General features: G+C 47.6%; 1 protein-coding gene across 1 annotated transcript in view; it reads left to right on the top strand.

Moving 5' to 3' along the window:
* The window catches only part of LOC143923320 (uncharacterized), a 38,360-nt gene extending 30,462 nt beyond the window's left edge, over positions 1–7,898 (top strand). The window contains exon 5 of the mRNA XM_077446929.1: positions 7,254–7,898. Within this exon, the coding sequence (XP_077303055.1) occupies positions 7,254–7,672 (419 nt within the window). The 3' untranslated portion in view covers positions 7,673–7,898. The remainder of the gene's footprint in view (positions 1–7,253) is intronic.
* The last annotated feature ends 8,571 nt before the right edge of the window (positions 7,899–16,469 follow it).

The following is a 16,469-nucleotide window of genomic DNA, read 5'->3' as shown; positions in this document are numbered from 1 at the left end:
CGGCCACCTTCTCCGCCGCTGCTTCTGTGACTGACCGAAGCCTCAGCAACACATTGTCCAGGAACAGGAATTTGTAACCTCCCAGGCTTTGGAAACGCATTGCAAAAACTTTTCTGCAAGGCCTCCCGAAGATATTTCATCCTCTGCTCCCTCTGCGACAGCAAGATAAGGTGCGCAACCTTACCCTTGTAACATGGATGAAGGAGGGTTGCCAGCCAGTAATGATCCCTCTCCTTGATACCACTAATACGAGGATCCTTCTGCAGGCTTTGCAGGATTTTTATTATTATTATTAATATTATACATGATTTATATAGCTCCAACAATTTACACAGCACTTTAGAATGTATAGTGGGGACAACACAATTACAGTACAGTTCAATACAAAAGGTACAGGAGGGCTCGGCTCGTAGAGCTTACATTCTAAAGGGACGAGGTGGTGGTACAAAAGGTAATAGCTGCAGAGAATGATTTGATGGGGGTGGCTCGGGGAGGCCATGCAGTGTAGGTTTCCTGAGGCATCCAGAGTCCTCTGGGTCACTAAGGACGACATGATCCGCAGCCACCTCCTCCCAGCCACGTACAAGTCCACGGGTTTCTTGGGACTGTAAATGATCACTTGAAGACTGCTGCTGATGCTGAGAGCTAGGCTCCACCTCCATGCTGACACAATCTTCCTCCTCCTTCTCTTCCAGTGTGATCGGCGGGCCAGCAGGGGCACTGTCTGGATAAAGGGGGCCTTGAGAGGTAAAGCAGTCCTCCTTTTCCTCCCTCTGTTCTGCTTCAAGTGCCCTGTCCATTATTCCACGCAGCGTGTGCTCCAACAGGTGGACAAGAGGGACAGTGTCACTGATGCATGCTCTGTCACTGCTCACCATCCTTGTGGCCTCCTCAAATGGTGACAGGACAGTGCATGCATTCCTGATCATGACCCACTGGCGTGAGCAAAAAAAAAACGAGCTCCTCTGAACCTGTCCTGGTGCCATAGTCGCACAGGTACTCATTGATGGCCCTCTGCTTCGTGTGCAGCCGCTGCAGCATGGCCAACGTTGAGTTCCACCTGGTGGGCATGTCACAGATTAGGCGGTTCTTGGGAATTTCTTTTGGAGGTCAGCCAGCCGAGTACTGGCATTATATGACAGGCGGAAATGCACAGAGACTTTCCTGGCCTGCCTCAGGAGATCCTGTAAGCCCGGGTACCTGCCCAAGAACTGCTGCACCACCAAGTTAAGGACGTGAGCCAAACAGGGCACATGGGTCAGGTGTCCCTGTCGGAGGGCAGAGAGGAGGTTGGTGCCATTGTCACAAACCACCATTCCTGGCTTAAGCTGGCATGGCGTCAACCACCTCTGAGCCTGCCCCTGCAGAGCTGACAGAATCTCTGCCCCAGTGTGACTCCTGTCCCCCCAAGCACACCAGTTCAAGCACTGCATGGCATCTTTTTGCCTGCGTACTTGCGTAGCCTACAGAGCACCGCTGCTTCCGAGGACAAATCAGCACAGGAAGAGGCCATGGAGGAAGAAGAAGAGGAGGGGTGGAGGAGAGAGGTGTGTCAGAATCACGGTGGCGGAACAACCTCCAACACTACTGTACGCTGTCCTTCATCCTTCTCAGCTGCCAGCAGAGTCACCCAGTGGGCCGTGAAAGATAGGTAATGTCCCTGTCCATGCCTGCTGGACCATGAGTCAGTAGTAATATGCACCTTACTGCAGATCGCCCTGTCCAGTGAGGCCAAGACTTGCCTTCCACATGCCGGTAGAGAAAAAATTTGGGAACCTGCCACTGAGGAACTGCACATTCCACAAACTCACAGAAGGGGGCAAAGTCTACCAACTGAAAAGGCAACAGTTGAAGTGCTAGCAATTTAGCAAAGCTAGCATTCAACCGCTGGGCATGTGGTTGGCTGGCAGCAAACTTCTTTCGGCTGTGCAGCAGCTGGGGCAGGGAAATTTGCCTGGTACAATCGGACGTTGGTGTACTGAGAGCAGATTGCCCACAAGTACTTGGCAGTGACACACCTAATTCTACACCTTCATTTCTCTCAGTGCAGGTTTCTAAGAGGACTGAAGGTATAGTGGGGTTGGAGATCCCAGCTGATGAGGAGTAAGAAGAGGTCCGCTTTGTTCCTTGGTGTGGGTCTTTTATGTATGCTTGCCAACGGACTGCATGGCAGGTCGACATATGTCTGGTCAAGCATGTGGTGCTCAAGCGGCTGATGTTTTGGCCACGTGAGATTCGCTTCAGACATATGTTGCAAATAGCAAAGGTGCGATCTGCTGCACACATCTCAAAAAAAGGCCCACACCAAAGAACTTTTGGAATAACGTGCAGAGACAGCAGTGCCCTGCAAATGCAGGGCTCTGCGGTGTGATGCAGTCGGGTGGCTGCCCTTAAGCTGGCCCCTGGAGGGCATCCTGCATCGTTGGAGATGGGCCTCCTCCTCTCTCCTATCAGGCACCTATGTAGAGTCAGTGACCTCATCATCCCCTCCCTCCTCGTCACTGGAGCAAACCTGGCAGTATGCTGCAGCTGGGGGAACATGACTGCCAGTTTGCTGTACTTCTTGGGCACCACTCTTCTCTCTGGGCTCACATAACTGCCTTCATCAAGCTGGGTACCATCATCGGAGCCCTCAAAACGCTGCACATTCTCCTGCAGCATGTACCCAACATTGTGGTCAACACAGTTCGGGGGACTCCCCAGGACATGGTGGGGCTAGGGAAGGAGTGACTGATGCCATTGAGCCAAGGAGAGAGGCCGTTTCGGCAGCTGCTTTGGCAGACAAAGTACCCTGAGCCTGGATGAGAGAGGATGAGGAGGATGAGGACGGCTTGGTCATCCAATCTCGCAACTCTTCTGCATGTTGCGGCTCAACACAGCCAGCTGCCGAAAAAAGGACAAGCGTGCCCCACGGTCCACGTGCTGATGAGGATTCACTGTGTCCATGACTAGCACTGTTGCCTCTAGACACAGAGCCTGCTTGCCCTCTTTTATTGGCCTGTGTCTGCCTCTCCTTGTTGGCCTTCCAGACATACTTTCTTTGATGTATTGTAATAGGTACACAAGGAATTGTCTGCAGTCAGTTTTAGCTGCACACTGTACCCTGTATACAGTACACTGACTTAAACTGCAGCTCAGCTCAATCAACTGCCAGTCTATATTATTGGGCAGTAGAGATGGCCTTGCGATTCGCCCGACGGTCGGTTCGTGGCGAATTTTACTAGTTCGTGATTCGCCAAACCGGCGGACTTCTGGCGCTGTTCGCGCGGCGGATGCGTTTACATTGTGAAGAACTTTGACCCATGATGACACATCCATCATGGGGTACAGGATAGCCAATTGAGACATTTCAGCACATGGACAATTGGACATTCCCCCTACCTTATAAATAGACCTGATCTGGCGGCCATTTTACATTCTGTCTTTTGTCAGTGTAGGGAAAGGACGCTGTGTGGAGCAGGAACAGTCAGTTTAATCACTAGCTATTACAATTAGGTCCACAAAAGTCCTTTTAAGGACTGGTATAGGTGTACAGTATATAGGGTTCTGGTGCACTGCTGCTGACTGCTGTGCTGATGATTGCTGAGTGCACTGCTGACCGATTCTGCAGCTGTCTTTTGTCAGTGTAGGGACAGGATGCTGTGTGGAGCAGGGACAGTCAGTTTAATCACTAGCTATTACTATTAGGTCCACAAAGGTCCTTTTAAGGACTGGTATAGGTGTACAGTATATAGGGTTGTACACGTATAATATACTTTCTTTCAAATATAGAAAGCATATTATAGTGCACTGCATGCAGTGGTGTGGTGTCAGTGCTCTCTATTATGGTGCTAGTGTCAGTGCTCTCTATCATGGCGCTGGTGTCAGTGCTCTCTATCATGGTGCTGGTGTGGTGTCAGTGCTCTTTATCTCGATGCTGGTGTGGTCTCAGTGCTCTTTATCATGGTGCTGGTGTCAGTGCTCTCTATCACGGTGCTGGTGTGGTGTCAGTGCTCTCTATCTCGGTGCTGGTGTCAGTGCTCTCTATCACGGTGCTGGTTTCAGTGCTCTCTATCACGGTGCTGGTGTCAGTGCTCTCTATCTCGGTGCTGGTGTCAGTGCTCAGTCTCTATCACGGTGCTGGTGTCAGTGTTCTATCTCAGTGAGGGAGATAGCAGCGGAGAAGTCAATCAGCAGGCAGTGCCAGCACCATGGCTGAGGATCAGCACTGGACTGGCACCTCAGGACCCCCACAGTGGAGCCCTGCATAGGTGGGGGTAAGGGCCGGGCAGAGGGAGGGGCTCAAGCACAGGTTGGCACACTGGGACACTGGTACAGGACTGCGCTGCCCTGACTGTGGCACTGATCATCTCCTGCACCCCCTTCATAGCCTGGCCTGACCTTGCCTCTCCTCCATGGCCTTCATGCGCTCCTGAATTGTCAAAATTTCAGATAAAAAAGAATGCTTGTCGTCGTCGATCCCAGATTCACTTCATGCTTTTGTTATGTCAGTGTCCATGTGGTGGGACTATGTGTGCACAGCTAGTAAGTATTTTGTGGCTGAAAATATGACCTGGAGGTTTTTAAGGTTCGCCTGCCATTAAAGTCAATGGGGTCCGCCGCAAACTTTGCGGGTCGCAAAATTTTGCCCGCGTTCGTGGTTTGCATTGGCGAAACGTCCTGTCGGAAGTTCGTCCATCACTATTAGGCAGAGAACAGGGATGGTCTGCAGTCAGCTTTAGCTGCACACTGAGCCCAGTATACAGTACACTGACTTAATAAACTGCAGCTTAGCTCAATGAACTGCCAGCCTATATTATTAGGCAGAGAACAGGGATGGTCTGTAGTCAGCTTTAGCTGCACACTGTGCCCAGTATACAGTACACTGACTTAATAAAATGCAGCGAGAATAACAGGAACACTCTGAAGTGAGATCTAGCTAAACTGCCTGCTCTATCTAACTGAAATGAAATGGCACTCTGACTCTCTCTCTCTCTCTATCTATCTCTCTCACACGCCACCCGCAACACACTACATAAGGCCGACACGCAGGCACCCTTATATTATGTGGGGCGTGTACCTACTCCCCTGAGCCATGATTGGCCAAAGGCATCCTTCCTTTGGCCAATTATGGCTCTCTGTGCTGACGGCGCTGTGATTGGCCAGTCCTCAGCCAGCAATGCGCTGCGATGACGCAGTGAATTATGGGCCGTGACGCGCCACTCGAATTTGTCGCGAACGGCCCATAATGTTTGAAATTCGGCGAACGACCGAACATCCAGCCAAACACGAAGCTCATCCCTAGTCCCAACAGTATGAAGCCGTCACTATTTCTAATATGGCATTGAGGTCCTATACAGGGTTTCCAGAGTCTGTGTGTCTTGGGGAGACATGGACTTGAATCCAAAGTAATATTACTTCAAGGGTCCCCAGGCATACAACTCACAAAGAGTAGCGTTCCCTTAAAATTCACGGCCCATAATCAGAGGCAAGCATTCAGTCCCCTCCAAAAGCCTCTGTCCCGGGTGAGTCTATCACAGGGACTCCATTCTGCTGTGGCTACTCACATATCTTCAATTTTAAATGTAAGTCTACCTTTGTTTTAAATAAACTATTAGTTCATACTGCTCCATGAGGAGATTTTTTTTATTACATGTGTGATGACCATTGACGAATCACATCATATGGAGATTGCTTTGGTAGTTTGATATGCATTATCTTTGGATTTGAGGTGAGCGGCCACTGCCAGGGCAGGACTTAGGGTGGTGGGGGCCCCTGGGCTTTAGTCACTTTTGGGCCCTACCTTCTATACATTACCGTATTTATTGGCGTATGACGCGCACCCCAAGTTTAGGAGAGATTTTAAGGAAAAAATCTTTTAGGAGGGAAATTTAAAAATGGCGCCGCTGAGATACAGAGTCCTGTGTATCTTGACGGCTCTCGGGTCCTCTAGGTGGCTCTCGGGTCCTCTCGGTGGCTCTCGGGTCCTCTTGCAGTCCCGAGCGGAGCCGAGAGTACCCAAGTGTACTCGGCTCGGTTCATAGTCGCGCCCAGTCCCTGTGTTATGTCCATCATAGGGCGGGACTGGGCATGACTGAGCCGAGCCAAGCCAAGCCGAGTACACTCGGCTATGTATCTCGGCGGGGCCCCCTATCGGGCGGGGCCCATGGGCTTGGGCCCAGTGAAACCCAATGGTAAGTCCAGCCCTGGCCATTGCACATGGTGGCGGCTTTGTGCCCTATCTGGGATTCAGCACTAATTTATGATGATTGACACTGGGATCTGTTTGTCAATCACTCACCATTTATCCTGGAAGAAGGATTGCACATTATTGTCATATGATTTAAAAAATATTTTTTGCATTCAAAGTTTACTTTGAATGCTGCACTTTAGCATTGATTATTTGATTTTTTTTTTTTTTTTTTTACTTTATTTGTGCACTGGACTTTTATTTCATTTTTTATTTTTTTTATTTAATATTGTACATTTTTTCAACTTTTGTCTATATATGTGGTTCTTAAGTTTTTACACTCATATTGGTGTATTTAGACTTAGCACTGCTCCAACTAAAAAGGCTTTATATACTACAACATTGTGATTTTGTAGCAAGTCAAGGTGAGGGGCTGATCTGTGTCATATATTATAATTTATATGAATGTGGCACCTCCCTGTTGGAAGCTCAGTCTAGGAATCAGATGGTGCCTGAACAAAGATGGCTCCATCCTTCTGGAGAGAAAAGGAGAAAAGGAGAAGGTATTGTTGAGGGGGAGTGCTGTGATCTCTGTAAGCCCTTGTACACACGGTCGGAGAATCCGTCGGAATGTGTCCTATCGGACCGTGTTGTCGGATAATCCGACTGTGTGTGGTATGCATTGGACTGTTTCTGTCGGAATATCCGTCGGACCCAATTTTCCAACTTGTTGGAAATATTTTCCGACCAACTGGTTCGATAGGACATACTCCGATCATGTGTAGAGTATTTTGATCGGGCATGCTCAGATCAAATTCCTACATCAAAGCTATTGGCTACTAGCCTGAACGTAGTCCCATCGTAACGAAATGACGTCATCACGTTCTGAATGATCAGATTTTTCGACAACTTAGTCCGACCGTGTGTATGCAACAGTTTCAGACAATATCCCACGGACAAAATCCAACGGATTTGGTTGTTGAAATCTCCGACCGTGTGAACAGGGGCTAAGATGTATTAATATTTGGAGGTGTTTTTTTTTTTTTTTGCTCGCACTGAAGGTAATAGTCTTCTCTGCCCTCAGGAATTTTTCCGCTCATTGTCCTCACCCACAAGACAAGCGGCAACTTAACCAAGTTACATGACCTGTTTGAAGGGATGGGGGCGGAGGAGATCATTTCTGTGGAGAACTACACAGCCGAGGACCACACTGACACCCGGGGAAGACACTTTCAATTCCTCAACCTGATATACAAAGCTCTGGAAGATGTTGATTTCAAAATGCAGAAGCCAATCAACAAGAGAAAAGAATGGGCCAAACATAAAACATTTCTCTTTTCTTTTTTACATACCAACACCCCCAGCCCACCCTTTTCTGAAGACTGTGACGACACCCCTAATATACAGGGGGGTTACACCGTTTACGAGGATTCCTTTTCTGGACACACATCCACTCACTACCATCACTACGAATATCCACAGCGAAACTACCCTTTCCAATAGGAGCCGACCCCTCTGGCAAAAAGACGAGACGCACTCTGTCTCTTCTGTAGTAGGAATCACTTTATTATTGAGAAACATTGTAACTTTATACACAATTCAAGGCACATGCTTTAACATGAACAAGGGCCCAGCTCCACACACACATCCCAAGACTCAACACCTCATCCTGACGTCTGCTAGGCTTCAAACAATCCCACCCAATACACATCTTTTCACAAAGGGTTGGCAGCCAGTCTGTCTGGCACTTTACAATACACACAAGGACAGACTTAAATGAACAATAGAAATGCAAAACAACTTAATTCCTCACAGCAATGATACTTAACCCCCATATACAGTATACATCCAATCTATATACAATGTATATACAGCCTTGAATATGGCTATCACAGACCATATCGGGGGTTTCTTTTATTCACCCTGTGTCCAAAGTGACCCCACTGTCACAAAGCCGATTAGAGCTTCTGGCTCTAACATTTGCTTCCGAAAACAAACAAACATTGAAATCCATGCGCCCGGTGTCCTACATGTAGATTAGGGGCTGGGCGCATAGATTAGGGGGGGGGGGGCGTATGGACGGGCCACTACTTTTAAATGCCTGGACACAGAGTTTAGCTATTTGACCATTGTGGAAAGTGTGGGTAAATCTAATTGTGCTTTTAAGTAACTATGCCACTACAGTGTACCTTTTTAAAAATGTTGCTGTGCAATAAATAATAAAAAAATAATAAAATAAAAAAAAAAACATAAAGCATGCAAAACTATAAAACAAAAGATATAATGTAGCTAAAAGGACAATTCACAAAAATCAGATTCTCTAATGTCAGCCATGTAGTGTGTTTGATCTCATTAGAGAAAGACATAATGCACAAAATGTTCAGAGGCAAAAGAAACCAAAGTACACAATTTTTACACAATCAAAGCTGATAACAGTCACAGCCTGCAAGAACTGAGAGATGCCGCACAAGACATGGAGAAAGCTCGCCCACATGATTACCAGTTGCATGCCACTAAATGGATAACATCATCATATACAGTATATCATTCAGCAGGGCCGTCTTTAATATTGATTGGACCCTGGGCAAAAATGTTCTTAGGGCCCCCCCCCCCCCCATGTAATTTCGCTCTCCACCTTCTCTGAGACATACAATAAATAGCAACTAGACTTAAAATCAGTTTACTGTATCAGATCAGGCAGCTATTGCGATTGGTTGCCAGAGGTTACAGCATATCATTACTGCTTACTGACTGGTTGCTAGAGGTTACAGCACTCCTTAAGGCTCACTGATTAGTTGCTAGAGGTTACAGCACATTTCTGCTTGGTGATTGGCTGCTAGAGATTACTGTACAGTAATACTGCTTACTGGTTGCGATAGGTTACAGTACATCTTCTCCTCACTGCAGGGGGGCATAATATACCTATGAATGCTGCCTTTATTTACATATCAATGCTGTTGGCCTCAGCTATTTACATATGCATGTGACTGCTATTTACATATGAATGCCAGTATTTACATGTAAACACAGGGTCTGCAGGTGAGTCATCTGTACACAACAATAGGGCAGAGCTGGGCAGCATTAGTAGCAGCACAGGACTAAAACTTCAAGGGACAAGGGAATGTAAACTGGGATAGTTGGCAAGTATGAGGCAGCTGCTATGGGCCCCACAACAATGACAGGGCCCTGGGCAGCTGCCCCTTTTGCCCTGCCCTAAAGACGGTCCTGTCATTCAGATGTGTCCAAAACCAAAAGTTAGGGAGTCCTGCTGTATGTAAAAAAGTTTTTTTTTTTTTGCATTTAACAAATGAAAAGTAATACTGTATGCCGTATTTATAGGTGTATAACACGTACTTTTTTCACCTTAAAATCAGGGGAAAATCGCGGGTGCGTGTTATACACCGATCCCCCGTGATTTCCGCGCGATTTCTGCGGAAGTTCTCAGCGGCCCAAAACCGCCGAGAAGGGCCGAGAGCGGCCGAAAGCCAAGATACACAGGACATCTCGGCGGTGTGATTTTTAAAAACAAAAGGTGCCTCACTGAGGGAACAACGATGCACAAGGCTGCAATGACAGACAAACTGCATGACGGACAAACTGCATGACGGACAGGCTGCATGACGGACAGGCTGCATGACAAGGATGCATGATGGACAGGCTGCAATGACAAAGCTGCAATGATGGACAGGTTGCATGACAAGACTGCAAATGACACTGACAAGGCTTCAGATGGACACTGATAAGGCTGCACTGATGGGCATTTAAATGTAAGTTTTTTTTCCTTAACCACTTCAGCCCCGGAGCAATTATCAGCCTAAGGACCAGAGGTCTTTTTACAATTTGGCACTGCACTGCTTTAACTGGTAATTGCGCGGTCATGCAATGTTGTATCCAAATGAAATTTGCATCCTTTTCTTCCCACAAATAGAGCTTTCTTTTAATGGTATTTTATTGCCTCTGCGATTTTTACTTTTTGCGATATAAATGGAAAAAGACCGAAAATTTCGAGAAAAAAAGATGTTTTCTACTTTTTGTTATAAGAAAAATCGAATAAACTCAATTTTAGTCATACATTTAGGGCAAAATTTATTCAGCCACATGTCTTTAGTAAAAAAAATGTCAATAAGCGTATATTTATTGGTTTGCGCAAAAGTTATAGCGTCTACAAACTAGAGTACATTTTCTGGAATTTACACAGCTTTTAATTTACGACTGCCTATCTCATTTCTTGAGGTGCTAAAATTGCAGGGCAGTACAAACCCCCCCAAAAGACCTCATTTTGGAAAGTAGACACCCCAAGGAAATTGCTGAGGGGCATGTTGAGCCCATTGAATATTTTTTTTTTGTCCCAAGTGATTGAATAATGACACAAAAAAAAAAGTTTACAAAAAGTTGTCACTAAATGATATATTGCTCACACATGCCATAGTTATATGTGGAATTGCACCCCAAAATATATTCTGCTGCTTCTCCTGAGTACGGGGATATCACATATGTTGGACTTTTTGGGAGTCTAGCCGTGTACGGCACCCCGAAAACCAATCACTACCGTCAGGATTTCTAAGGGTGCAAATTTTTGATTTCACTCCTCACTACCTATCACAGTTTCGAAGGCCATAAAATGCCAAAATAACACAACCCCCCCAAATGACCCCATTTTGGAAAGTAGACGCCCCAAGGAAATTGCTGAGGGGCATGTTGAGCCCATTGAATATTTTATATTTTGCCACAAGTTGCAGGAATATTAAAATTTTTTCTTTTGCACAAAGTTGTCACTAAATGATATATTGCTCACACATGCTATAGGCATAAGTGAAATTACACCCCAAAATAAATTCTGCTGCTTCTCCCGAGTACGGGGATACCACATGTGGGGGACTTTTTGGGGGCCTAGCCACGTACAGGACCCCAAAAACCAAGCACCGCCTTCCGGATTTAAATATAAAACGCTACCAAAAAAAACTGTTAGCGATCGCAGGGATCAGGCCTGACTCTGCGAATGCTGCAGTTATGTGTTTAGTGTTTTGTAAGTGACAGTGATCGATCGATACTGCACTTGGGTGGGCTGGGCGGAGGGGCAAAACGCAGGTGCTAGCAGGTATCTGGGCTGATCCCGCTAACAATGCATTTTTTTGGAACCCTAAACTGCTGGAGACGCTAGTATAGATCTGATCAGATCAGATATTGATCTATTCAGATTCTATACCACTACGGGAGGTTTATGCTTTGCCTGTGGGTGTTAGCGGTACTGGCACTAACCTAGCGCTGTCTGGGGCAACGCAGACCCTGACCCTAAAACCTAATTGATATCACCCGCCGGGTGATCAGGGGGTTAAACCTTTATTGGGTAATAAATGGTGGGTGCCCTGATGCTATAAAAAGCAAACTAACTAACCAGAGTCACCCGTAACACTTATCACTGGTGAAAGGGTTAACTAGTGGCAATCAGGGGGTTAAAATCTTTATTAGGTAGTATATGGGGGTCACGGACGCTATATAAAAACCTGACGGGGATCCTAAATAACTAACTGGCTAACCAGCGTCACCAGTGGCACTTGTACTGTGATCGCTGGTGAAAGGGTTAACTAGGGGCAATCAGGGAGTTAAAACCATTATTGGGTAGTATATCGGGGTACCTAGCGCTATAAAAACCTGGCGGTGAACCTAAAAGAATAACTAGCTACCTAGCGGCATTAGTGACACTAATGCAGCGATCAGAAAAATGATCGCTTAGTGACACTGGCAAAAGGGGGTGAAAGGGTTAACTCTAGGGGCAATCAAGGGGTTAAAACCGTAATTGGGGGGGGTAGGGGGCTACCCTGGACCTAACACTAACTGCCCTGACAGTTTTTACTTTTACAACTGACACTGAATGCAGTGATCAGAAAATAAATGATCTCTGCAATCAGTGACACTGTGACTGGGAGGGGGAGGGGGGGGGGGGGGTTTGTGTGCCTATGTGTACCTACATGTTAGTGTAGTGTTGGTGCACACTTACTTTCACTCTTCTCCTCATAGTCCGGTCAAAAAGACCACCCCGAGGAGAATGACATCACTTCCTCCCTGCCTGTGTATACAATACACAGTGGGAGGAAGCTTCTCATTCGCCAGGAGCGATCGAGAGGGGGTGGCCAGAAACCAACGGCCATCCCCTCATCACGGATCGCTCCTGAAGCGAAACGGACCACCGCATCCAGCGGGAGGGTGTCCGATCGGACCCCCCACCCGCTGGAAGGCAAGCACGTACATGTACGTGCTTGTGCCTGTACATGCCATTGTGATGAAGAGGGAAGTTTCAGGGAAAAAAACTTAAATTTTTGTATTGGCGTATAACACGCACACGCCATTTGCACCCAATTTTCATGGTGTAAAAAAGTGAGTGTTATACGCCAATAAATACTGTACTTTTTTTACACACTGTGACCAGAGAAATACCATGTGCTACCACTGTGTTACCATCACTCTCGGGAAGTGATCAGAATTTTTTTTTTTTTTTTTTTTATACATTATGACTGCTTATACCAGTGAATTCCACTGGTATAAGCAACCATGTTTACTGAATGAAACTGATTAAAGGTTCGTGTTTTTTCACCTTAATGCATCCTATGCATTAAGGTGAAAAAACACCTGTCAGTCACCGGCTCCCTAGCCCCCTCGTTTTACTTACCTGGACCCCTTCCCTGTCTCTCTCTCCACGGGCTCCCAGCTCTTGATTGGATAGATTGATAGCAGTGCAGCCATTGGCTCCCGCTGCTGTCAATCAAATCCAATGGCATGGGCGCCGGGGGGGGCATTCCGTATCTATGGGTGCAAATGCCAGACTCGAGAGTGCTTCCGCAAGGGAGGGCACTTCTCCAAGGGGGTTATCAGATGTGGGGAGGAGCCTGGGGACCCAGCTCGTGACTGCTCTGCGCAAAACGAGCTGCACAGTGGAGGTAAGTATGACATGTTTGTTATTTAAAGAAAAAAGAAACTTACCCTTACATTCACTTTAATTCAGTGTGTATTGTTCTGATTAGCTATGATTGGCCACGGGTAGTCAGATGGGCTTGTGATCGCCATGATCAATCACAGCTTGCAACACAATTGTACACAATGAATAGGATGAAGCGAAGCCATTCAATGTTTACAACTGTCATGTGATCTGCTGGGATTGGTCACAGCATTCACATGGTCCACTGTGTCCAGTGGAGAAAGAGAGTGACAGATGTCGTTGGCGCCAGACGGACTATTTAAGGATGCTTATGCCTGTGCTCTGTGCTGACTGAGGCACGGAGGCTCTAGTAGGCTTCAAAATAGGGTGGGCTTGGGGCACAGAGAACCCAGGTGTGTTACAATAGCAAATAAATATTCGCTATTGTAACACGGATCCCCCTCCCGGCCAGTCAGGAACTGGGTCTTGAGACCCGTCACCCAATTGGCTGAAAGGACAGCCTAGGAGGAGGGGAGGAGCTGCATGGTGGAAGCTGTTGTGATGGAGGAGAGGACATGGGAGCCCTCCACCCGCCATCTAGATAGGATAGAAGTGCAGACAGCAAGTGCGGGGGGGGGGGGGAGAGGGAGGTGCCGCTGACCTATCGGAGGAGGGGTGGTTGTTTGCTGCCCCGTCAAAAAAAAATACCAGCTGCTACTGGACGAGACCCCTGAGTACTTATAAGGTGGCCTGCCCCCTACCAGCCCATTTTGCTGGGGATTGACTTGGGCCCTCATCAACATTCCAAGCAGCTCCTCCTGGTCTCCACCCCATAAATAATAAATAAGTGCAAACGGCCCTATCACCAATTTATAAGAAATCAATCATATAAAAAAAATGCTCATATACCGTATATACCTTCCCAGCAGCCAGCATCAGGTGGAAATGTATTATTGTGTTTAGCTGGCTACTTTGAGACACCTGCTAAAATGCATGTGGCAGGGACATAGTCTGTTACATATACCTTTGTAGGTGTTTTGTTATATCTCTTTGATAAGTGGAAAAATAGACCTGTTGATCCTTCTCGAAATCCAGTGAACTCCTAACTTCCAGAGCACTCTGCCTCTCCTATAGTGCTATCAGTTTACAATGTTATCGACACTGTCCACTTCACCTCTGAGGACTACAAAACATCTCAATGGTCATGAGGAGAAGGAGATATTCTGTAGGCCCCTACATTGCCATGGCCAGCTTAAACGGTGAGTTCATATTTGGAACATCAAACTTACTAATCCCAACGCACACGTTCCTGTCTAAATGGCTGTGCATCAAAGTGGGCGCAGCAGTGACCAACGGCTGGAACCGTTTCAAGTCCAAACAAAAATTGACACCAAAGCTTTTTAATCAGCGAAGGTGAACTTAACCCTTAGGTTTTCGGGAAAGCTGGGGACTTCTGCACCCAAGATCTGGAAGGGAGAGCACCTCTGATCATTGGCTCCTGTTCACCAGAGGTCTGGCCAGAGAGAACCTGATTCTGCTAGAGTAGGATGACCAGACATCCCCGGTTTCCGGAGACAGTCCCCGGATTGAGGACACTGTCCCCGGACCAAGTCTGTCCCTGGTTTTGTCCCCAGATTGTATTTGAACAGGGGCCAGGGCAATTTCAAAGACAATCAGTGCAGAATTAAAAAAAAAAAAAAATTAAATTACACCCCCCCACTCTGTCACTCCTACTAGCTTAGGGGAGTGTATTTTTTCATATTATCTGTGCCCCTTTCTGATGATCATGTGCTGGTCGGAGCGGGGGGAATATTTCAGTTTTGGGTGCATGCCCATCCAGCTCCGCTCACATTTTCTTCTGCCTTGGCTCAAGTCCCGGCCAGCCGCCTGCCTGCTTATCTCCTTTCCTTTTCTGGTGGAGTGATCTTCCTCCGCTCCCCACCCAGTAGTACCCAGGGCGCGAAGAGTAAGACTTGACAGGCTGTGAGGCAGGAGGCGAGCCGCGATGGGCAGAGAGTCATTGATTGCCGCCATTGCTAGTAAAAAAAAAAAAAATATGTCCCAGGATTTCATTTTAAAAATCTGGTCACCTTATGCTAGAGAGAGATGTGGATGTTGCAGCATAGTCTCGGCTGCACGAGCAACACCCACACCGCTGTCATGAGGAGACTGGAGCGTGCCTCCAACATCCACACACACCGCTGTTCACTGAGGGCTTTGTGGATAGACTGATGAGGCCCCTTCTGCCTGCAGCTGCACCCTCGGGACTGGTGAGAGGACTATTGGCCATCATTATCAATAAAGTGTCACCAGGTTCTGCAGTGTTCAGCATTGCCTTGGAAAGGGGGGCACCAGCAAAAAACATTGCTAATTGTGTATGCACAATAAGGTGTTAGTACAGTTTAAAATGTTTGTTTAGATTTATTAGTGTAGCACCCTCTATTGTGCTAGAAGTAGTATAGGCTTGTTAGTGTAGAGTAGGCAAATTTTGTTTGGCTCAGGGCTAAGGCTAAGTTGTGGAATCTGGTTCAGGGTTCAGTGACTCAGGGCTGGATGATTCATCTGTTAGCTCTCTCTGGCACTTCCCCCTGGTCTGGAAGTTGTAGAAGCTTCCAGAACTGGGTGGTGGGAGCAGTGGCGTTGCTATGGGGGTGCAGGTGGGGGGCGGCCCGCAGAGGGGTGACACCGGGACCGCTGCTAAACACTGTACTTTGTTGCTTGTAGTGGAGCGGAGTTTGCACAGGGGAGGCTGCCTGTAACACTCCTCAGTCAGGCTAATACCCCCGAGTGAGCCGGAGTTGGTGGGCGGAGCTGTGGGTGTGGCTGCCTCCTCCACTCTTCCCAAAGACTCCTTCACTATTGCTGATCCTGCAGCTGAAGGAGATGAGAGGCGAGGACACAGCAGCCCCGCCCATCTGCAGGCATGAAGCATGCTGTAAGTAAATGCAGTGCAGTGTCACTACATATCCTAACTTGCCCTATACCACCCCAACCTGCACTATACCACCAAAACCTGCCCTGTGCCACCTTAACTTGCCCTGTACCACCCCAACCTGCCCTATACCACCCTAATCTGCCCTGTACCACCCCAACCTGCCCTATACCACCCTAATCTGCCCTGTACCACCTCAACCTGCCCTGTACCACCCCAACCTGCACCACCCCAACCTGCCCTGTACCACCCCAACCTGCCCTGTACAACCTCAACCTGCCCTGTACCAACGTACCCTGCCCTGTACCACCTCATCCTGCTCTGTACCACCCTAACCTGCCCTGTACCACCTCAACCTGTCCTGTCCCACCTCATCCTGACCTGTACCACCCCAACCTGCCCTGTACCACCTTAACCTGCCCTGTACCACCCCAGCCTGCCTTGTACCACCCTAA

The sequence above is a fragment of the Lithobates pipiens genome, unplaced genomic scaffold (assembly GCF_037356315.1).
Source record: "Lithobates pipiens isolate NorthernLeopardFrog02 unplaced genomic scaffold, aLitPip1_a1.2 Scaffold_22, whole genome shotgun sequence".
NCBI lineage: Eukaryota > Metazoa > Chordata > Amphibia > Anura > Ranidae > Lithobates > Lithobates pipiens.
The sequence above is the reverse complement of the archived record's forward strand: the minus strand, read 5'-3'. Positions and strand labels throughout refer to the sequence as shown.